Source organism: Venturia canescens, chromosome 3, assembly GCF_019457755.1.
Source record: "Venturia canescens isolate UGA chromosome 3, ASM1945775v1, whole genome shotgun sequence".
In the NCBI taxonomy this organism is placed as follows: Eukaryota; Metazoa; Arthropoda; class Insecta; order Hymenoptera; family Ichneumonidae; genus Venturia; species Venturia canescens.
Window position 1 is genome coordinate 18,921,430 of NC_057423.1, and position 25,704 is coordinate 18,947,133.

Here is a 25,704-nt window from a genome sequence, read left to right on the forward strand (position 1 = left end):
AGTTTCTATTCGTTCTGACAGCAAAGCTTAAAACGACTCTTTCATGAATCCATTTTATGTACTTTCATTTATGAGCACATTCATCTATTAACCGATGAAAAACATCAAATTATGTAAAAACAGTATATTTAATTAAAAAATTAGTGAGTACCTTATTAATATCACATGTCTCATATAAAGAAAAAATACTTATTTAAAGGAATAAGTTTTATATTCGTTGTTTTTCCTCTTTTGGCGGTAACGTGCTCGATCGCCCGCGTGATGGAGCCATTTGCGGATGGTTCCTTGTATGTCAATCACAGTCGCATCAGTCTTGGATGACAATACTATTTCTAAGAAATAATAGCCATGAATGTTAAGATTTAAATAATAGATTTTACTAATAATATTTTGACAATAAAAATGTAAAAGAATTGTAAAACGGCTAGAAAGGTTAACATCAACGGAAGTACACACTATTGTCGTCTGTTTGTTTTGCACCAAACTTCAAAAATATCTAAAAAGATGGCCCAAGTTCTTTTACTTTAACATTACAAAATTATACAATTTCACATGATATAAAGAGGAAATGCTTTTTCCGTAAGTGGAAAAATATTAATGCCATAACTTTTCACATAGTCCTTTTCACGAATTTTTTGACAGTACAGAACATTAGTCGAAAAAAATAATTATTCTACTTATATCGATCACATATTTAAAACAATTCAATGAATGTTTATATCGAAAATATGTGTGTATTAAAAAAAATAATAACATACGTACCGTCAACAGAAACATTGTTCGGTATGGTACTATGTTTTCGTTTTTCCTGCTTTGATCGTTGACATGAACTGGTAGGATTTGGATAACCAATTACCACATTTTTTCTTATGATAATCGCTGAAGGAGCATCAATGAGCTTCCGTTGTTCTCCTGCTGCTTTAACACAGTAAAAATATTAAGTATTCTTTATTTATTTTTTTTATTTATTCATGATTTTTACTCTGTATATTCATTTTTTTTACATTTATACAGAGAAAAAATTCAATAATAGTCGATTTTTTCTCAAAATGGAAGAATGAGAAACTAGAGCTATAAATATGTACGTGTCCTTACACTTACCGTAGCCACCGGCAACTGAAGTAGTCATCGGTACAATAGGATGCAACAATGCAGGATCCCAAACATTATCCCAAACAACTGTGAAAACAAAATTTTTGTCTGTGAATAAAATCAAGAAATAATTCCAAATCCCGGGCATATCATAAATGCACTAGAGTTCTTTGAGCAAGTGAAAAGAGTCAAAACGGTTTTTATTTAAAGGAGGTGTGCGATAAAATTACTGCGGACCATCGGTATAAATGGAACTTTTAGGTGCTAAAGAAATAAATAAAAAGATGAGTGACCTGGATAAGGCAATGAAAAGGCAAATATTCCAAGAAATAAACAAAAATCCACTTATTGGTACTGATCAGTTTTTCAAGATGAAATTGAATTAAATTTATGATAAAATATCAAGTGAAGAAAAAAGACTTACCAATGTTTTTATTAGTATTTCCACTTCGATTTTGGGATGTCATCGCGACGGGAAATTGTCTGCGAAGATGAAAATAAAATTATAATGAGATTGAAAAGATAATTAGCATAACTCGTTTGTTCAGTAAAGAGTACTTTTTGGAATGAATATGAGCGCGTGGTTTACCCGTTTATAGGTTATGTATGGCAGTTTGCAGTTAACTGATGATGAACAGCGTTAATATGCAAAAGGATATTATTTATTAAGGGGGGTGGATCACGAAATCAAAATAACCAGAATTTGATCGAATTTCGTGATAACATTCTTTGGCATCAAGTATAGAAATACAATTTTTTCAAATTTTTTTATCACATGGTTATCGCATAATTGAGCGTCAAATCGAAATTCTTATGCACGAGATGTATAACTGTATATATGTATGTAAACTGTATGCTTATACACGTGAACTTGAGTGTTCAATTACTCGAGAGCTATGTGGTAGAAAAATCTAAAAAAAAATTATATTGTCTTATATATTTTTAAATCTTTCTTCTTATTCTTCATTTAGATCAAGGTTTTCAGGAAAGTAGTCGAGGTGGGAGTGTAGAAAGTGCATTTTGGGATTCATCAAGCAACCCAAACTTCTAAAATTTAGAATCAGCATACTGTTTTACAAGACCAAGCATAATGTGGTGTGGTAGTAGCAGATATTTTGAAGGATCGATCAATGATGTTTGTATGATGTTGCTACGGCCTAGATCGGAGATTGTTCTTGTTGGCCATCCGAGCAATATGTCAAAGCTTTGGATAAAGATGGTGATTGTTTCCACAGTATTTGGGAGAAAATTTTCCCGCGATGAGTGATGCGAAATTAAAGGAATTTGATGGACTACAAGTTCGTGGTTCATTTGGTGACGATAATTTTATAAAAAAAAGAAAATGAATGATACTGAGAATTCAGCTTGACAAAGTTTCAAAAACGTTTCTCAGAACTTTCTGAGAAATAAGAAAAGTGAGAATTCCCAAATTTTAGTTGAAGAGTTGTTGCAAAATTTTAGAAACTTGGCTTGCTTGAGGAATCTCAAACTGCACTTTCTACATTCCCACCTCGACTACTTTCCTGAAAACCTTGGAGATCTAAATGAAGATCAAGGAGAAAGATTTGATCAAGACATCAGCGAAATGGGGAATCACTAGCAGGGAAGGTGTAATATCAATATGAAGGCAGATTTTTGCTGGGCGCTAAAGAGACAAATAACAAGAGAAAATAGAAAGAGAAAGAGAAATCAGTTGTTCGAAGAGAAAAGAATCCGTTGCAAGAGAAGGACGGTCTAAGATCAAAGAAAGTATTTCTCTTCTCATATTATATGCAGAAAATGAAAAAAAAATCAATTACGCAGAATTCAAACTAAAGAACAATCATGCCTGCGGTAGTTTTATATTCAACTTTTTTATGCTATTTTCCCCAGTTTCTAGTTTATTGAATACAGAATATATAGATCTTTTTTTTTGTGTATGATTTAAGATGAATCATTCATGTTTAGAACATTTAAAAAACTATTGTTGAACGTTTTTTTGCTATTTTTTGTTATTTTTCACGATCTTCGATGGAAGTATGCGTGATCGGGACTACTAGCCACCGGATTCGGATTTAGTTGCTCAATATTCGTAAAAAACAATTTTAGCCAGTTTTTTCCATGGAAGAAAAATTTTGGACACGTCTGAGTTAAATAGACGCCCGGTTTCGGTTTCAGCGCATCAAAACACAAAAAGAGCGTATTCGATTTGGAACAAGAAATTGATTCCCACACCCATTATAGCGATTGAAGTTTACTCAAAATTTTGCAGATATATCAGCCAATATGACTCCAGATTCAGAATTTGCGTATCAAAATACATTTAAAAAAAAACCCCGATTAAGATCGAAGACAACTTTTATCGTGCTTTTAATAGTGATTTTCCGCAATTTTTACTTTTTTTGGAATTTATTCACATTTTTGGAGGTATATTGGTCAATCTGACCCCGAATTCGGATTCAGCGGGCCAAAATACGTAGAGATTGATGGGTCCGGTTCTAGGTACTCACCACTTTTTTTGTGTGCTGGTGTTATTTATGAGTATAAATACGGTATTTATCGATAATAGATTGCAAATCTCAGTAGCAAGTTACGCGTCCTCAACTCGTATTCGAAATAGTTATTCAATGTTAACCAATATATATATATATTGTAGGGGATATTACGATATCTGTGACCCCAAGTTTTGGCCATGTAGTCTTCATATTTGGCCCGAAATATGACTTTTTTCAAGAGTAAAAAAAATCGAAATTCGGCTTTTAAGGGGGTGAAACAGAGATTTTTAATTTTATCTAAGAGAAAGTATTTTTTGGCAGATTTCCTTGAAATTCGACGTTTCTATTCTAGAATATGAGTAATTTAAAAAGTGTTCGGCAGTTATTTGGAACTTATCGAAGGTGTTGCAGACCCACCCAAAGATTCCACACACACATCGAAGGTGCTCCAGACCCACCCAACGATTCCGCACATACATTGAAAGTACTCAAAACTCGCCCAATGATTTCGCACACACATCGAAGGTGCTCTGTGCGCGTCTTCGCAAGTTGGCTACTGCCACACAAAAATGGTGATAAAAATTTTAAAAAACATTTGCCGCGGTTGAAATTTTAGGTGTGATCTTGTTTTAACCTCCTTTTTATGTGTGCAAAAGCTGGGTGTTCAAATCGAAGCGTCCCTTTCGGAACTATATCTGCGATCGCAACCATCAACGGGGGGGGGGGGGGGGGGGTCGAGGGGGCGAAACCCCCCGCGGGGCAGAGCCCCTGAGAGAACACACTTAATTTCCAAATTTTTTTAAAACAATTTAGATACCCCAAATAATATAATACGCAAACTTCATGTCTCTCATTTTCCCCACTTGAAGGCCGAGTTCCGATTATCTTTTTTTAAAAAAGTTTGCATGGTTAGAATTAGCGACCATAAATAATATACATTATAAAAACGCTGCAACTTCGGAACCACTTCCCTTAATGGTCGAACTTGGATCTTGAGTATATTAAAAAAAAGTCTGATTTTCGATGGAATATAGACGCTGTATCGTCAGAATTAGGGACCACAAACATTATAATGCTTCAACTTTCAACCCCCTGTTTCACCCCCTTAAAGGCCGAATTTCGATTTTTGTCACTCTTGAAAATGTCTTATTTTGGGTCAAATATAAAGACTACATAAAGGAGACGGCACCACCGTGGGGTCGGGGATTTGGCCGAATTTTTTTGTGGTGAAAGAGGACCCCTGGCACGTTACGTGGTTAAAGTAGTAGGACGCACTACTCGGAAAGTCCTGAGAAAAATCGATTCAAAGTTTTCTAGGTGACTTATGAGTTTAAAATGTCGAATGTTATCCGAATCGCCGTATAGTCTAGGCGGTTACGGCTCGATCCTTTGCGCCGGAGGTCCCTCGTTCGATTCCTCCGTCGGAACTTATTTTTTTTTTATTTTTTTATTTATCCCAACAATTATTAAAAGCCTATTTCATCCCTACATTATTTTTTAAACTTTATTTTAGCTCAAGAATGTAAAGTTTTTCATTCTTTGAAAAATATTCATGCTTGTTATTCTATTCGGTTTTATGACCTCGTAACAGTCTAAATAACGGGTCACTGGCACTCTGGGAGGGATGAGCGACGAGCGACAGCCAATGAGAGCTCTGCTCCTCCGGAAAATTTCCGAAACTTTTCGAGAATCGCTCATCGCTCCCAGTGTGCCAGACCCATAAAAATGAAGAATTTTGACCTGGGGTCCCCTCGTTAGGATTATAACGGACATCTGCGCATAGGACTGTGTGTGAGTCTGTCAGAATTCAACAGCAGTTTATTTTTCGCTTTCGTCGTGAACAGACGTGCCTATTTCTTAAATTGTAAAGTTCTCTTACAATTCGAAGTTAAAAATGTCTGCTGAAAAAGTTGCTGGCTCTTCTAGAATAGAAGAGGGAATTTCTGAAGAATCTATGCACAGTGATAAATCAAAATCAAGATTGAAGGACGCAGTAGTTTATTATAAAGAGTTGTTGACGGAAAATAATTTAATTACATTGGCACCTTCGAAAGGAATATCTCACGATGCTATGTTATTGATCGGAGAACATTATAATAATACATTGGAACTTTTGAGTGAAAAAAAATTCATAATTGAAGAGGAATTAATTCACGCTCATGAGTATTGCGATGATTTGCAATACGAAGTGCCCCAACTTGATTCTTCTTTATCGTCAGACGAGTACGAACCGGAACCGAAAAAGAATAAAAGTGAAATAATTCCCATCGCTTACAAAATTAAAGTCGTGGACGTGGTCTTTGGGAACATTGCAAAAAAAAAGGATGTAGCCGCTTAAAGAAAAAAGAATATCTTTCACAATGGGAGAATGATATTAAAAGTGGTGGAACGAGATTGGACAAATTTGGGGCGATAGATTCGTGGACCTACAACCGTTTCGTGGAAGCAAGAGAGCATTATCAGCAAGTTACGACAAGAAATTTACAACAATGGGCGTTGGCTGCTGCTACACAATTCATCAATTTAAATTTCAAGGCATCTGATCGATGGGCCAAGGCATTTAAACAGAAACACAAAATTTCTCAACGGAAAGTCACGAAACTGGTTTCGAAAAAAGAGGTAGCATCAATGGAGGAAATCTTGGCGTCTGCAGAGACCTTTCGTCGACAGACGTATCGCTTCATACCTCAATACCATGAGGATTATATTATAAATACTCACCAAACAGGTAAATACAATTTTTTTGTGTAAAAAATTTTTACCGATACAAAAAGTATAAATTCAAAATTAATTATATAAAAAGTTTTCTACATATAAATTCGAATAATTTTCAATATTTAAAATACCTTCTTTTTCAGGATGTCAATATCAGTCTGCATTCAACAGGACACTCACTCAAAAAGGGAATAAAACAGTTTTCGTCAAAAAGTCAGATTTGAATAACGTGACGCGTTCGTACACCGCACAATATTCCATAACGTTATCCGGAAAACTGCTCCTACATGTCTTCATATGTTTGCAAGAGGCGACCGGTCATTACCAATGTACATATAGTACATATACCAATGTATTGGCTATGCCAATACATATCATTGCAACATCATCGAAGTCTGGAAAACTAACAACAGCCTTATACACGGATTTTCTCCAGAAATGTTTAAAAACTTACGTCGGGGAGAATAAATTTTTACTTCTCATTGACTCTTGGGGGGGTCAGACAAATCCAGAGATATATGATGAAATCTTTCAAGATGACGAAAATATGCCAGCTTGCTCTGTAAAAGTAATTCCTCCAAAATGCACTCCCTTGGTGCAACCTTGTGACGTTTACTTTTACAGACAAGTTAAAAATTTCATAAAGCGTTTACAAAATTGAAGCGAATTGTTAGAGCAGAACCGTGAAATTAATTCTCGGGAAGATTGTATAAAAATTTATTCGACAATTCACCATCAATTGTCATCACCAATATTCTGAGACATGATTCAATACGCCTGGTTTGCCTCAAAATTGTCAGTTACTAGAAACATTTTTATGAATGTTAATGAAACATGTTTTTGTACGGATTTATTGCAGACTCCTTGCGATTGTAAAAAATCCGCTTTTATATGTTGTGCAAGATGCCGCAAAAATTATTGCTTTGTTTGTTTCTACGATAATTACCATCGCGGTTTTTGTATATAACTATTATATGAATAAAAATGGAATTTTTAATCAACTTTGTTATTCTCATTCAAAACCCAATGATCCTCCTTATATACTTTACAAAGAGAAATAGAAAACCCACTAATATGAATTGTTTCATTAAGAAAAAAAAGAAAATAATTTAAAAAAATGTAAATGTTGTTAGATAAATAATATAGTGATGAGAAAGGCTTTTAATAATTGTTGGGATAAATAAAAAAAACAAAAAAAAAGATCCGAAGGAGGAATCGAATGCGGGATCTTCGTCGCAAAAGATCGAGTCTTAACCGCCTAGACTGTACGGCGGTTCGAAAAATATTTGACATTTTAAACTCATAAGGCATCTAGGAAACTTTGAATCGATTTTTCTCGGGATTTTTAGAGTAGTGCGTCCTAGTACTTTCACCACGGAAGCTGCTAGGGGTCCTTTTTCACCGCAAAAAAATTCAGCTAAATCCTCGACCCCACGGTGGTGACGTCTCCTTGATAGTCAAAACTTGGGGCCACAGATATCGTAATACTGCCATTTTGCTTGATAGAATCAGGGATGATTTTTCTTGTAAATAATTGGTATTTTTGTAAATTCTTTCTGTAAATGATTTTTTAAATTCAAACTTGATACAACCCGTGAAAAACGGCACCATTGGCCCAAGCTCGGTGCAGTACCGCGCCAACTATACGCGATGGTTGGACGACCGTTGGCAATACAACTCGGCCAACCGTAGCACCACGGTTGGAGTGATAGCTACGGTCCTACGGTAGGCTAGCGCTTGGGACCAGTATTGGCCCAGCGTTAGTCTTGAGAACGGCCCAACGCTGGGCCAGTGTACGCCCAATGCTAGCCCCAAATTCACCCAGCGTCATTCCCCAGCGAATGCCTGTTATCGATTATTTAATTAAATAATATTTATTTTTAATCATGCTTATTTTATCACCCTATACAATTATCCGTCATTGTGGAAATTTTAATTAGTTAAAAAAAAAAACAGTTCCTTATATTTTCTTTAGAGTTGAAATTTTTCAGAGGGGATTTGAACTGCCTACCTACAACTTTCCTACCTAATGCCTACCTAGTTTGTCCGAGACGCTAACCACTACACTATCGACTACTTCCTATTTTTGTATCAACATTCTCAAAATAAAATATTGGGCCCATTCTGGTATTGTATCATATATGTGTACATATTGAAATCACTTTTTTAATTCTCAACCGATTTAGACCAAATTTGGTACACAACCGTAAAATCCCCGGAAACAAATTTTCATGTAATTCGATAACTTATTAGCTCGTACGAGTTTTGATAAGAAAACTCAAAAAAGTTTATTCTTCAGCCGATTAATTAATAAAGTCGAAAAAATTAAATGACTAATCTGTATATTATTAAAAGATACACGGCCCGTCTTGAATCTTTCTGCCTACACTTTACCTCAATACTTGGCGTCAAGACGTTGCCGCGTCTCTAGATTATTATTATTATTGATATTATTATCGTTATTATTATTGTTATACAAGAAATCTCAATTCATTTGCAATATCAGAAAAATGAAGATAACACAACATGTGTCCACTAAATATTATATATACTGAAAAAAAAATTGCTTCAAAGAGTCGATTATTATTTGGTGAGTGCGAGCAACAAAATATTCTTGGATTAATAACAACAAATATGTTGATGAACAACTAATGGATGACCAGAAGTTGATCATCAATTGCTGCCGTTGCAAGACAGTGCTGGCTGAGCCTAGGCTGATGAGCGGATACGGATTGTATATATCTAACAATATAGCAGGTACAGATTTTAAAAAATAAGGCGAGCAGTATTAACCCGAGGTATGGGACAATGATGGCCTCCAACGGTTGGCTGCCAGTCATGAACCGACACCGGCCCAAGCGTGGGCGATTGTCGGGTCCCAATGCTCAAATTCTTCATTGCCTATAAGCGTGGGCAAATATGCTGGCCCATGCTCGGGCCCAACGTCGAGTCCCAACGGTTGGCTGCCAGTTATAAATCGACACCGGCCGAGGGTTGGCTGGTTGTCGGGTCCCAATGCCCAAGTTTAGCATTGACTAAACGTGGGCAAACATGCTGGCCCGTACTCGGGCCCAACGCTGAGTCCCAACGGTCGTTTACCCAGTATCGAGCCAAGCATCGGCCATATGGTAAGCATCGGCAATTTTTTCACGGGAACTGAGCCCGAGTCTGACTTAATTTTTTATTTTTGTAAACCTTGTAAATTTTGTAATTTCTTCGATAATTCAAGAGGCCGCGGCACGAATTTGAGGTTATATCGCGTCAAAATGATATATTTTTTTTATTGTATAAAATCAAATCACTATTGAATTATCGAGATTTTTTTTTTTTTTTATTTTGGAAACGAGCAAAAATCGCGTAACTATAAATTTGATCAATTCGAAAACGGCGAGCACAACAAAAAATTTTACAATAGTAGATAAGCAAGGGGGATTCTGGATATTGCGGGGTAATGCGGGTCAGCGTGTCCTTGAGGATGACTTCATGTTCTCGAAGGTTCGATGATGACGTCATCATGACGTCACATTCTCGAACGATGATGCCATCAGATAAGCAAGGGGATTCTGGATATTGCGGGGTAATCAGGGTCGTTCGTTCTCCAGGGGGGTAATGCGGGTCAGAATGTTCTCGAAGGATAACGTCACGTTCTTGAAGGATAACATTTTCGGACGAGGACATCATCATCGAAGGTTTGACGAGGGGTAGTGGGGGAGGGAAAAATTAGGTGATGATTGAGGGATTCTGGGAATTCGCCGAAGGTTGACGTGATGATTGAGATAACAGAATTGGTTCAACAAAAATATTTCCAATGCGGCGATGATTGAAATCCGATACGGCGTTGAAAAATGTGGCGTCATGAAGGCGAATGAGTTTGACGTAGTAGGTGATGATGAGGGGGTAGGTTAAAGGGATTCCGAGAATAATTGGCTCGAAAAATAATCGAGCGTTGATGATTAAGATGACAGAATTAGCTCGAAAATAAAAGAATCGTGCTGCGAGATCTGTTGACAGGAATTTTCAATAGAGCTCCGGTTACAAATGCGAAGTAAACCTTTGATGACCTTTGAAGCTTCTAGAAAATGCTGGTTGAATAAACAAAGTATCAGAATATATAAGATTGGAATTAAGCATATCGAATTTTATTTTGCCTTAGTTGTTCATTTCAAGTTGATCTCAAGATGGATAGTTGTGCGCGTATGTATACAATCGATTTGGAATCGAACCAGAGGGGGAATTTGAAAAAAAATGTCAACCTCAAATAAGGACCACCCTAATGCATATATAGATATACAAAATGCCTTGTTCGCTATTTTGTCATTCTAACTTTTGGCCCCCACCCCGAGTAAGGTCCGCTGGTGGCAGAGGTGCCACACAGGTACCTCAGTCACGCCACCATACAGATTAATTACGTAATAAAATAGCTTCAGCGCCACCTTCAATATAAATTTAAACAGTATTAGCGCTCTTAAACGTGGAATATTTGACTTCTGACTATAAAAAAATAAATAATTCATTTGCCGTATTATTCGGACGTTATGACGGTATTATGGTATTATTACGGGATGTTCGAAAATTCTTAACCCGGTTCCAAGCTCGATTTCCAAGTTGAAATTTTCAGGGCTTCTTTGGGATATAACAAAAAAACTTTCCTGTAAATTTGAACCAGATCGAAGTTCGGAGAAAAAAATGACAGCTATCTAAACATAGCGATTTTTGAAAAATCGATTATCTTCGGATGGCTTTATAGTGACGAAATCGTAGCAATCTGGGGAAATTAGGGCAAATATCAACAGAATACACCCTCACAAAAAAAATCACCTATTATGTAACCCTTTCTTCGGTAACTGGTAGGTTTGCGAGAATTTTAAAAACAGGTAGAAATTTGTTGATTCAGTGGTTTAGTTGACGGCTTCCAGCCGACCTGGATTTGAGTTTATCACTAATATATATTTTTTTCTTAAAAGTAGTACGTTCACTGAAAAGAAGGCCGCTTGAACGGAATCTCTAACTAAGTGATATAGTCGCTGAAATGCAAACTTTTGAAAATAATTAAAAAACTGATTATTTTCTCCAGCGGCCGGGTTTGATTGAATTCGGTTCAAATTTTGAGGATCATCTTCTTTTCTGATGTACTTTCAAGAAAAAAATCATCAAAATTACTGACCTGAGCGCGCACACTTTCGTCGAAAAGTAATAGATCTGCCCATATACGTATGAAAAAGGTAACCGAAAAACGCAACAAACTAATGTTTTTTCCCACGCCTACAAAATTGTGAAATTTATTACTCTTAGCAATATAATACGAATTTTATTGCGAAAAATCAATTTTTTTATAAACTTAATATATTTTCACAGAAAACTTTAATATCAAAAATTACTTTGGATCATTTATGAATACATAAACTTTTAAAATAGGAGTAAGATTAGGGTCCAACATTGTGAATGCTTACTATTCGATGTTATTCATAAACCTGGTATGAAGAAGAGGTCCCACATAACTGCTCATGTCACTCAACGGAATGTGAAACATCTTTCGATGAATCAATGTCGAATATTTGAAGATCTTCCGACAAGTCGGAAACCATGGAAATATTCAGCTGCATTGAATTACATGGATAATCTGGTATCTGAGTGAGTTTTTCTGTTGAATCTCGTGACGACTGATTCATCTCCTCTGTATCCAGTGTGTGTTATAAGTAACATGGTCACATCCGAAAGCAAACTACAGTTGTCATTATTTGTAATGCATATTGTACAATTTTTTAATCTGAGTGAAAAGTGTCCACTGTGACAGTTCATTGGGAGTGCCTCTTCGTTGCAATGCAAGAAAAAAGGATGATTGTTGTTATTAACAGTGTGTATTTTTGATGGTGCAACCTTGAACTGCTCGCTGATTTGTTTATATAGTTAAGCAAGAGGCTGTTCACCTTTCCTCAACATCTTTTTCAGAGTTATGAATAAACTTTCATATGGAAAGGCACTGAAATCATCTAATGGCCCACATTTTTGTACATCCGCTGCAAGATGAATCAAGTTGTGAACATTATACACACTTTTCAACTCACTGTACAAGTGAGACATATTTTTCACAAAGAATTGTAAAAAGCTATTCGCATAATCATTATTACAAATATACTGAATTGGGTCACTCAGCATGATTATTGTACAACTGAGTAATGCAAATAGATTATAGTCAGCTTGTGGTAAAACTTCTTTCAAAAACGCAAGACCAACATATAAAAAAAGGCGAAATTCTGTTGCCTTCCAGCGATCGAGTTTATCCAAAGATCTACACTTGCATGCAAATTCACTTGGAACGTAAGCTCTTATAGCAAAAAGATTATCTGAGAAAATCTTCCAATCATGGGCACTTATTATTTTGTTGTCTTTCCAAATGGGTGGGGATCAAATGTTGGAATGATTAAAATTTCGAACAGCTAAAATCTCGAATTTATAAACTTCGAATGATAATATGGAGACGGATAGATTCGACTAGAGCTTTGAATGCCGAAAATAAATAAAGCAGAAACTGCAAGGTTCAAAGCACCTTTACATCGAAAATAGAATGTAACAATCGCCCATAGAACGATGACTAAAATATCGATTTTTCGAAAACTCGACTATCACTCTTTCGATTCATAAATTACTATAGTCAGCGATACTGTGAAAATTCACGATTTTGAAAATATAATAACGAAAGACTAAATATTACTGAGGTTGAAATACTGAAACACCAAAAAGTCGAATGGTCAAAATAGCGAAACGTTAGAAAGTCGATCGATTAAAATAAAGAAATGCAGCGGAGCTCCAAATACACGCGTCTCACTCACTCACTTACTCAGACCGGTGATCTCCAATTTTAAACATCGCCATTTTGACTTTCGCCTTTTCGAGCTATTGCTATTCCGCATATCTAAGTTTTATAGGCTCGAAAAATTAACTTTCGATTTTTTGCTACTCTATATTCTGGTCTGTCTGTAAAACAATTACTCTCCATTTTGAATTCGAAAATATGAACTTTTAACATTCGTACGGTCTATAAAAATTGCATTCGAAATGAAAACTATCGAAATATATATTTTCGAATAAATGTGAATTCAAAGAAAAAATATTCGATTAAAGACGTAATCTGCTAAATAGTCGATCGGGAATAAGAATTTCGAATTACTTATTTTTCTCCAATCTTACATGACAAATTTATTAATTTCGAAATATCGACCATTCTACAATTCGGTTATTCGAAATTTCGAACCCCACCCTTTCCAAATGTATATTATTTTTTTGTGACAACCAAATACACTAATTGCATGTAGTGCGAGACCTAATTCTTCAAAAGGGGATGTGATCGGTAAAGTTCTATTTGGTTTCATTGACAAAAGTTTTTGTCCGTTCTAAGAGGGCAATCAGTTTGCAGAAACAAAATCTTGGATCCTTTACGGATACCGCGTATTAAATACTTCCCACACCCATAATATGAATTATATGGTGATGTCCAGGTAGCAAAAGACCGCGCTGGTGAATCTGCGATGACTGCTCTGATTTTTACAGTAAAATGGTCATTGTCAAGAATAAAACCGTCAATCACAAGCCTTGAATATTCTTCATAAAAGTTCTGTAAGTATTCAGAGGCAGACTTGGACTTTGCATAGGAAGCATATGCCCCACTGAAGAACGGTGTGTCCATGTATGGACTATTTAAAAAAATGTTCAACTGTGAAAAAATATGAGATCTATTGTAACATATACAGTGAATGAATTACGTTTCCTGTAGGAATTCTGAATTTTGGAAATAAAAAAAAATGAGATCATTTTCTAACGTAGCCAAGTACAGTGAATGAACTAAGGTTATTGTGGAATTCATTCGTGTACACTTTTAGCCCTAATCCCTCACTTATTCAGAAAAATTTTCCAGCAAACGTCACAGAGCAACAAAGGTTTCTCGAATGATTCTGCAATTATTAAGAGATTATCATCTGTTTTTATGCTAGCTCGGATTATAAACTTAAAACAGTTTACGCGTACAAGTGCATGCATTGTATCTATACGATGAACTGCACAAATTCATTTTCAACAATACACACAAGCTTGGCGTGCATGGTTTTCAATCGGAAGCTCGGGAAGATACAATTGTTCAAATTTACTATGAAAACAAAAATTAATTAGAATTGTATGAACGAGTGTGAAAAAAACCGATCCCCCAATAAAATAAGAGGGGCCCTGTTATATAATGATTTGGTAAACAATACAGATGGGTGAAATTTGTGGATAAAATTGAACAATTAAACGAACGGATAAAGAAATGAAATCAATCAATCCCTTTATATGCCTTTATCTTGTACGGATAGATACGGCCATTCTTTCATGCCCATACGCATTTTAATTTATCCACGCGTCACTTTCACTCGTTTGTCCGTACACTCTTTTTTTTTACCAAATGGGCAGATGATTGGATGAATTACACAAGTATTGAAATGGATGAACAAAGAAGTAAGCTGTGTAAACATTGATTTGAGAAAAGAAAACGCGTTGAATACGAAACATTTGGAGTAATGAATTTATCAGTCAAACTAGTCAAGAATAGATATTTTTCTTTATGTACATAGCGCGGGATCTCACGTCGAACTACTCAATAAAATAGTTGGATGGAAAAGGGATGGCAAATTAAAAAACCATTACATGAGAGGATCATCAAGTTTTCTTCAAATATATGGACGGATGAGGCATTCCTTCGCCGAGCTTCCGATTGAAAACCATGCACGCCAAGCTTGTGTGTAATGTTGAAAATGAATTTGTGCAGTTCATCGTATAGATACAACGCATGCACTTGTACGCGTAAACTGTTTTAAGTTTATAATCCGAGCTAGCATAAAAACAGATGATAATCTCTTAATAATTGCAGAATCATTCGAGAAACCTTTGTTGCTCTGTGACGTTTGCTGGAAAATTTTTCTGAATAAGTGAGGGATTAGGGCTAAAAGTGTACACGAATGAATTCCACAATAACCTTAGTTCATTCACTGTACTTGGCTACGTTAGAAAATGATCTCATTTTTTTTTATTTCCAAAATTCAGAATTCCTACAGGAAACGTAATTCATTCACTGTATATGTTACAATAGATCTCATATTTTTTCACAGTTGAACATTTTTTAAAATTTATTTATTGACAATGCGAATATAGAAAATCATTTAAAACGACGGTCACGACCTTTTAACACTTGGCGTGCCTTTTTTACTTTTTGAAGTTTTAATATTTACTGATTTCACTTCTTTTTGCGAGACGTGACAACTATATAGGAATCGTATTTCATTCACTATATTTGTCAACTTCAGAAAACGATCTCATTTTTTTTTTATATTTTGAAGTTTTTTATTGATAATGCAAATATAGAAAATTATTGGAAACTACGGTCGCGACCTTTTAATAATTGGCGTTCTTTTTTTACTTTGTCAATTATTTTTTTTCTAACTTGGCTGATTTTTTAGAGGCGTGACAATATTTACTTAAGAGAAAAAATACATTCCTCGTCTTCGACGAAAATTTTTAAAACGATTTGTTTCAAGTTGAGTGCTTTTCTCTATGTGCCAAAAGCAATCGACACAGCCAATTATTCTATGTAGACGGACGAAAACTGTGCGGTTATGTTCATGTGAGTTGAAACCTTTTACAAGCAATAATGGTGACGATTTTGATTATCCATTCAGCAAATCGAATTTTCCAATGAAAGATTGGGAAATTCCTATGCAATGGGATGATATTTTCATTTTCTATTCCTTTTTTTGAAAAGCTCCACTTGTTTACTTGGAAAAATGATTTTTGAAACTATCTTCATCTCATTCATGGATTCCATGTTGACATGGATACTGTCAATGGTTTGCAATGTCCAAGGAGATGTTTCCATGGTATTCAATGTCTAAGACCACAGCTTTATGGTTATTGGTGTCCAGTGATATTTTTTCATGGTCTTCTGTAACGTCTGAACCTGCCTCGTCAATGTAAACTATTAAATCGCAGATCTAGATATCGATAACTATGAGGAAATATATCGTAAACCATTGCACCGTTTACCTAAATATCGGGAAATATAAAATTGTCGAATATATATTGAAAAATACGAAGGCATCCACCTAGACATCGAAAACTCTATAGTCGCCAAACTAGACTTCGAAAACTATAGAGCCGACGACCTAGATATCGAAAACCTTAGAAAAACTCACCACACTATCGGAAACTATGGAGCCATTGACTTTCATATCGGGAACCATGGACAAATTCACCTTAACATCGGAAACTATGGAGCTATGGACCGGAATAGTGAAAACTATGAAGTCGTCAACCTAGTCCACGAAAACAATGGGAAAACATACCTGGACATTTAAAACTACGGAGCCGTTGATCTAGACCTCGAAAAGCATGAAAAAACATACCAGCACGACGAAAGCCATGGAGAAATATACCTAGCCATCGAAAACCATGGAGCTGTCGACGTAGACATCGAAAACAATGGAACCGTCGACCTAGACCATGAAAACCATGGAGAACCATAACCAAACGTCGAAAACTATGGAAATGTTGACCTAGCATCAAAAGCCATGACGGAATATACCTGGACCACGAAAACCATGAAGGAACATACGTAGACATTTAAAACTATGAAGAAATATACCTGGACATCCAAAACCATGGAGGAATATACCTAGACATTGAAAAATATGTAGACACATACCTAGACATCGAAAAGTATGGAGTCATCGACCTAGATCGCGGAAATGATGAAGAAATATACCTAGAGAACAAAAACTATGGAAACTCAGACCTAGCCATCGAAAACTGTGGAACCATCAACTTAGACCACGAAAACCATGGAGAAACATACCCAGACATCGAAAACCATGGAGGAATATACCTGAACCACGAAAACCATGATGAAACATGCCTAGACATTCAAAACCATGGAGGAATATACCTGGACCACGAAAACCATGAAGGAACATGGTTTTCGTGGTCCTTCATACTTGGTCATTGAAAACTGTAGAGCCGTCGACCTCGACTGCGAAAACCATGAAGAAACATACCTAGACCACGAAAACCATGGAAGAATCTACGTAGACCACGAAAACCATAGAAAAACATATCCAGACATCGAAAACCCTGGAGGAATATACCTGAACCACGAAAACCATGGAGGAATCTACCTAGACCACGAAAACTATGGAGGAATCTACCTAGACCACGAAAACCATGGAACAATGTACCTAGACCACGAAAACCATGGACAAACATATCCATACATCGAAAACCATGGAGGAATATACCTGGACCACGAAAACCATGAAGGAACATGTCCAGACATTCAAAACCATGAAAGAATATACCTAGACATCAAAACCCATGGAGGAATTATCCTAGACCACGAAAACCATGGAGAAGCATACTTGGACATCGAAAACTGAGGAGCCGTCGACCTCGACCGCGAAAACCATGATTAAACATGCCTAGACATTGAAAATCATGGAGGAATATACCTAGACATCGAAACCCATGGAGGAATTATCCTCGACTACGAAAACCCGAGAGAAACATACCTGGACATCGAAAACTGTGGAGCCGTCGACCTCGACTACGAACACCATGAAGAAACATACCTAGACCACGAAAACCATGGAGGAATCTACCTATACCGAGATAACCATGGAGGAATATACCTGGATGACGAAAACCATGAAGGAACATGCCTAGACATTGAAACCATGAACAAACGTACCTAGACCACGAAAACCATGGAGGATTGTACCTAGACCACGAAAACCATGGAGGAATATACCTGGACCACGAAAACCATGAAGGAAAACGTCTAGACATTGAAAACCATGAAGGAAAATACCTAGACATCAAAACCCATGGAGAAATTATCCTAGACCACGAAAATCATGGAGAAACATACCTAGACATCGAAAACTGTGGAACCGTCGACCTCGACCGCGAAAACCATCAAGAGACATACTTAGACCACGAAAACCATGGAGGAATATACCTTAGACATCAAGAACTATGGAGAAATACACCTGCACATCAGAAACCATAGAGGAATATACCTAGACATCGAAACCCATAGAGGAATTATCCGAGACCACGAAAACTATGGAGAAACATACCTGGACATCGAAACCTGTGGAGCCGTCAACCTCGATCGCGAAAACCATGGAGGAATATACCTAGACATCAAGAACTATAGAGAAATACACGTGGACATGAAAAACTATGGAGAAATACACTCGCACATCAGAAACCATGGAGGAATATACCTAGACATCGAAATCCATGGAGGAATTATCCGAAACCATGAAAACCATGAAGAAACATACCTGGACATCGAAAACTAAGGAGCCGTCGACCCAGACCTCGGTAACCATGAAAAAACATACCTAGACGACGAAAGCCATGGAGGAATATATCTGGACATAAAAAACTATGGAGTCGTCCACCTAGAAATCGACAATCGCGATAGAATGTACCTAAACCTAGTCCTCCAAAACCCATGAGTTATCGCCCTAGACATCCTCGAAAAATCCAGCGGCGTCGACCAGAATTTTATATTTTTTTATTTTTATTATTTATTATTTAATGTTATTCGTATTATTCAATTTTTTTATTTTATTATAATATTATCATTTTATATTATATATTGTATAATATAATATATATATTATATTATATATTAATTATAATAAAATATTAATTATAATAATATTTTATTATTAATTAATATTAATAAATAAAATATATATTATATAATTATATACATATTTTATGCGCAAACCAGGAGCTGGTATTGCCCCCGCTGTGCGCCCATTCTCTGTCTCTCTCGCTCGACGACGCAGAAGGAGAGGGGGTAGCCGCGTTCAGCGTAGTGCGTGACGTAGAGTGTGACAAAAGTAAGAAATCGTGCAAAGGACGTAAGTCCAAATGTAAACAAGCGTAACTTACGCCTCTCTGTCTCTAAGAAAATGAAAATCCCGAAATGATGGATTTTAAATCCCTAACGTTACATATCTCAGGATTTACTGGACGGATTTACTTGCAACAAAGACCAATGGAAAGAGAAAAATCGAAAAAAAATCGTCACAAATTTTCAAGTTCTTTTATGAAATGGTTTATTTGTGAGAGCCATTTGAAAATTCTGTGACGTCATAAAACCGGCATATTCGCGTATATAAGAGTAGCGGCAGGGCTCGCGCTGGCTTTTCTTTTGCGCTGCAGTTTTTCCTTTTAATACTTGGCGTCGAGCCGCTACCGCGTCTCTTGATTAATTTAATTTTGCCCATAATTGGCGATATTTCAAGCTTTGCACTTTTTTATATACTCACTCCATCCAACTGAAAGTCAGTTACAATTTCCTGTGGTCTCTTGACATCGACAGCCATTTCAACTGGTTATTTAATGCTTTCTCCAGCCCATAATGGACATATTGGCCCCATACCATCTGTTGCACACCCGCTATTTTTGGACTCGCCAATAAACTTTAAAGACCAATTTCTTAATTCATTTTTAAGATTTTGGAGAGCCGCATTATCATCAGTACTACTAGAATCCGACGAATTATCCGAATTAGAAGAAGCACACAATTGATGTTCAACGTCTTCCAATACTGTTTCATTATTTCTTACTCCATCAACTGATGGCCCCGATGAATAATCCCCTGCGATATTGGAATCTCTCACAGTTAAGTCATTAATAACAGGGATGGTCATTGATGTTGACGCTTCAGATCCAGCAGGGATAATTAGAGTATTTTCGCAATTTAATAAATTATTTTCTACTTGCATTGCAATACGCCGATTCTTTTGTCGTTTGTATAACTCCCAAAAGTTTTTTACACGCTTCATCTTGTTTTCACTGTCTTAATCACTGTTTTTCACTATATAATTCATTTACGGCAATTATATATGTACGACTGTGCAACATATATAGCGGCGGCCATTTTCATTTAATTAGAATATGGAGTATGGCCTCATGTAGGACGTCTCAAAAAAAGACATGCGGAATTCGTCTTCAAGACGACTCCATGTAGACGTCGTTAATAAGACCGAATAGGGCTATAGAGAAATCTAGTCTTACATAGGATGTCTGAAAAAATACATCTAAAATACGTATAAAAGACGACTCTATGTAGACATCAGTAAGAAGATCAAACAGAACAGAGAGTCCTCTAGTCTTACATAGGATGTCCTGAAAAAGACGTCCCAAATACGTCTGGAAGACGGTTCTATGCGGATGTCTCGAATAAGACTGAACAAAACTGCAGAGTCATCTAGTCTTTCATGAGAGGTCTAAGAAAAGACGTCCTCAATACGTTTATATAATTTCGGTGCTATATAGGAATTGCCATGATTTTGTTTATTCGATGCCATGGATCGTTGCCAAGAGATAGTTGCCGTCAGAACAATTCCATAATGTCAAAATTCGGAATAACTAATAAAATACTTGTCCTCCAATCGAAATGGAAAAATTTAGTGCTACATGTAACTTAAATGGTAATATTTTTGATTCGTTTTAACTCTGTCAAGTTCCTGATAGTTCCCGTAGGGATGAATATTCCGAATCACCATTAAATACTTGGTCTCGAATTGATGTCATAAATTTTAATGCTGCACGTAACTTAGATGAATTTTTTTTTTCATTGATTTTAGAATAAAATGAGAAGAATGGGGTATCGGCTTCCAAAATGTTTTCAAGTACGATTTTTCGATTTCTTATTTCTCAGCTTTTATTAAATTTTTTTTTTTACTTTACAAAATAATTACAGATTTGTATTTTTTTAAATACAGTGCTTTATCATGATTTGTGATTTTTTTTCGAATTGTTGAGTCAAAATTATTCACAGTTGATTTCATATTTTTTTTGAACAGATTTTTTTCACAATTTTTGTGATATGATCAGGAAATAAGGGGCCGTCAACGTACTTGTCCCAATCTTTTTTTCTCCAGAGGAATTTTTGAGGTTTTATATTAATTTTGCAAAATTTAATTTCCGTTTTGTTCTGCTCAAGTAAATTCAATCTACTATACAACGTGACTTATTATTTTTGACCGGGTATTTGATAATTAATATTGCTGGTTTTTTCAAGAGTTGGTATACATAGAAAAAACGAAAGAAAGGTTTTAATTTTCGTGATATAAGGAAACGAAGCACTACCGATGTGCTGGTTTGTTTTCTCAGAAAGAAATTTGAGTTATTTGATACTGACCTTGTCAAGATATTTCATGGTTCAATATTTATTAATGAAAAAATAATAAATAAATAAAAACTTTCATTATCACTACTCTCAAAGACTTTGTTTCGATTGAAATTGAGGCATTATTTGATTATCAACGGAACTCACTGAATAGGGACAAAATTCATGTGCAATAATATAAAGCATCGAACTTAAAGATGATAATTTCACATACCTCTTGGAACAATTTCTAATATTACGTTCTGTAATTATTAAATCTCAACGGTCATCAGATGTAATCATTCTACAATAGAGATCGATATTTTGGATTCCATAAGGACTTTTACGCATTTCTATTCCCGTTGAGAGATAATTTTATCCGATCAGTATAAAAATCTCTCTTCCCTAAAATCGAAAAATCAAACTCAAACGATCCCACAAACGATCACACAAAACGATCCTGAGGAATTCATTCTTTATTGCAGATGGTACTCACTTCATACGAATGAAGCTCGACGGGGTAAAAGGTGGCTTTACCTCAGATGGTAATATTGCGAAGGTGAAAGTTGAAGCACAAGTATCCTGAGAGAAAAAAATATTGAATTTGAGAACTTGTATTTACTTATTTATTCGTTGAATTATTATTTATTTGTTGAACCAAGCGAATCACTGTTGATTTGAAAACATATTTTCATGGATCTTTTACTTCATTATATTAAACTCTTATTTAATAGTATCAATTAGATGCATGATAGATTTGATTAAATTTTTTGTGCTTGGATTAATTACATTTATCGCACCAAAAACATTATATGAATCTACAAAACGACTTCAATACAAAATTGCTTTTTTCGAAAAAATTATTTTCTTGCAATGAATTCATCATTAATTTGTTTCTAAAAATATTTTTATTAAAATAATTAATCTAATTGTTACTATTAAATAAGAGTTGAATATAATGAAGTGATAGATCCATGAAAATATGTTTTCAAATTAACAGTGATTATCATGGTTCAACAAATAAATAATCGAAATAATGCTTTTCGCAACTTATATGATTCCTTTTTCAGTTTATATCTGACAATGTCGTGGTAGTCTAGTGGATAGCGTGTGTGCTTAGAAAGATTTAAGTAGGTAGGTAGGTAGGTAGGTAGGTAGGTAGGTAGGTAGGTAGGTAGATAGGTAGGTAGGTAGGTAGGTAGGTAGTTAGGTAGGTAGGTAGGTAGGTAGGTAGGTAGGTAGGTAGGTAGGTAGGTAGGTAGGTAGGTAGGTAGATCGGTATCGAATCCCCATGCAGATAGGAATTTTTCTTCGATTAAAATGGTTTCAGAGATGTACCATAAACTGTAATGACCATCACGGATAGTGAAAAATAATTTAGCAATTGATAACATAATATAGTTAAATACATAAACAATATAATATCTAGAGTCGCGGCAGCGACTCTGAGACAAGTACATTTATGTTATGACGAGTCGCTGCCAGAGAGTCTTTACAGGAGCGATAGCGTTTCCAATGGTTTTCGAAAATTTTCAAAATTTTTTTCTTTAATAATAAAATAATTACAGTACTTCAGTGAATACTATAAGTTGATGTATTTTTTATTTTTTTTTGTCTTTCGTTTGCGACCTCTTCGAACTCTGTAGCTCAACGCATTGAAGAGATATTATTTATTTATTTTTTAGTAGCATCAAAAAATGGGTTGGATTTTCGCACACATTTTTTATGTTTATTTGTTTTTTATTTAGTGACAAATCTGGTGCCATAATACAAGTATGTACCTATATATTTTCGTGATGCATGACGTATGGTGTGTTGTTTATGTCAATAGATGATAAGGTTATAAAGATCGCGAAAGTGACAATTCACCGACACTGTTCCAATTTTTTTCGGTTCTGTAGAAAATAGATAAAAACAGGACAATATTTTAGTGAAAGTGGTGAGAAAAAAGAGAAGAAGAATAAAAGAGAAATAATGGCCGAGGAATCCAAGAGTATTATGTGATGGAAAATAAACCGAAAATTGTCAACAACGTTCGGATTGATAGTATAAAATATTTAGAAAGGTTAGATATTTTTTCTATATATATCTTGAGATGTAATCCGAATTCTGAAACATTAGAAAAAAAATCCATGCCTCTGCTCTTTCTCATCAACTCTCTCTCTCTCTCTCTCTCTCTCTCTCTCTCTGATTGTATCATCAAACTTACCGATGTTTGTTACTGGAGAATATATAATAGAATAACCCAAAACAGCAATGACGAAGGAGAGCGAGGGACTGCAACAATATAGAAAAGAAGTATAATCGCATTGCCTGTAAACGCATGACAGACTATTCGAAAGTGCTTGATTACAAAATTTCTATTGGCAAATCGAAACTGAGGAAATCCGTATTTTTTTCGTTTTTTGGTAGAATTTTTTTTTTTTATTATTCACAAAAAAGTCTAAATTGATAATCACGGAGAGTTTTCATTACAATTCCAACAAATTAAAATTTGAGTTCGAAATAAAATATATCCGCGTGTGTGTATGTAAATGTCAATAAAAAAATATGAAAAAATGATTAACTATGAAAAATCATGAGATCTATTGTAACATTTAAGTGAATGAATTACGTTTCTTGTAGGAATTCAGAACTTTGGAAATAAAAAAAAAATGAGATCATTTTCTAACGTAGCCAAGTACCGTGAATGAAATAAGGTTCCTGTGGAATTCATTCGTGTACACTTTTAGCCCTAAGCACTCACTTCTTCAGGAAAATTTTCCAGCAAGCGCCACAGAGCAACAAAGGATTCCAGAATGATTCTGCAATTTTTAAGAAATTATCATCTGCTTTTATGCTAGCTCAGGTTATAAACTTAAAACATTTTACACAATATGATACAAAAACCTTTTATAAAGAAAAGCGCAAATACGTGTACAAGTGCATGCGTTGTATCTATGCGATGTACTGCACAAATTCATTGTCAATATTACACACAAACTTGGCGTGCATGTTTTTCAATCTTTTTCCATCCCCTTCAAAGCTGTCATAGAGAAAAGTCGCAAAAAATTGTCTACTACATTGGCAGCCGGTTTACAATGGCCAAAAATGTCTCAAAAAACATCTCTGTTCTAAAGCACGTGCCAGCTGAAAAAAACGTAAACAAACTTAAGAGGCCGCAAATTGAAGCTCAATTTATTCCCTTCAAAATGACGTATATTAAATTCGATTGCGTTGATGTTTGACAGAACTATCGAACTTTTAGTGTGGGTAAAAATTTCGACTAGTGAACCCAAACTTTTGGACGAGAGTGTACCTAGTCATCAAAACCCATGGAGGAATTATCCTAGACCACGAAACCATGGAGAAGCATACTTGGACATCAAAAACTGTAGAGCCGTCGACCTCGACCGCGAAAACCATGAAGAAACATGCCTAGACATTGAAAACCATGGAAGAATATACCTAGACATCGAAATCCATGGAGGAGTTATCCTAGACCACAAAAACCAGAGAGAAACATACCTGGACATCGAAAACTGTGGAGCCGTCGACCTCGACTGCGAAAACCATGAAGAAACATACCTAGACCACGAAAACCATGGAGGAATCTACCTAGACCATGAAAATCATGGAGAAACATATCCAGACATCGAAAACGAGGGAGGAATATACCTAAACCACGAAAACTATGATGGAATATGCCTAGACATTGAAAACCATGGAAGGAATATACCTAGACATTGAAACCCATGGAGAATTTATCCACGACCACGAAAACCCGAGAGAAACATACCCGGACATGGAATACACTGGAACCTCGACTGCGAAAACCCTGAAGAAACATACTGTTGAGTTATGAATGCGAGGACAGGCGTGTGGAATGAAGAACACCCGAGCTTTTAATATTATGGAAAAATATTTATTTCATACACGACTTTTATTTATTCAAACAAACGTACGTCCGTCCTAGTACACAGCCTCTGACTAAAACAGTTGCCGGTCGTATAAACAAACGAGCTCACCCTCTACCCAGAGGCAGCGAGATTGAAAGGAGGCACTGAGCAGGCATAAAGGCGGGAGCATTCAAATACTTCACACTCCCTCCCGACCGCTTTCATCCTAATCCTGATGTCTTTGTGTCTCACCTCAATTACACACTGTCTCATCTTGTGTCCTTCCCAGGTATCTAGCGACTCTCTGAAAATTTAGAAATAAATCTGAACA

General features: G+C 35.7%; 2 protein-coding genes across 2 annotated transcripts in view; both read right to left on the minus strand.

Moving 5' to 3' along the window:
- Window positions 1-25,704, minus strand: part of LOC122408437 (protein lin-11-like) — a 715,873-nt gene that overhangs the window by 236,657 nt on the left and 453,512 nt on the right. The window lies entirely within an intron of this gene.
- LOC122408458 (uncharacterized) lies at window positions 190-24,261 on the minus strand. The gene is made up of 6 exons (XM_043415254.1): window positions 24,242-24,261; window positions 23,705-23,772; window positions 1,517-1,575; window positions 1,102-1,179; window positions 763-918; window positions 190-332 (listed from the first exon to the last, which is right to left on the minus strand). The coding sequence occupies exons 3-6, from the start codon at window positions 1,557-1,559 to the stop codon at window positions 190-192; spliced, it is 420 nt and encodes a 139-aa protein (XP_043271189.1). The 5' UTR covers window positions 1,560-1,575; window positions 23,705-23,772; window positions 24,242-24,261.

Excerpts from the sequence above, each read along its gene's own strand:
- LOC122408458 (XM_043415254.1), bottom strand. The coding sequence starts at position 1,559 with ATGACATCCCAAAATCGAAGTGGAAATACTAATAAAAACATTG. Across the intron at positions 919-1,101 it reads TTCAGTTGCCGGTGGCTACG|CAGCAGGAGAACAACGGAAG; the intron begins GTAAGTGTAAGG and ends ACTGTGTTAAAG. Across the intron at positions 333-762 it reads GAACAATGTTTCTGTTGACG|AAATAGTATTGTCATCCAAG; the intron begins GTACGTATGTTA and ends ATTATTTCTTAG.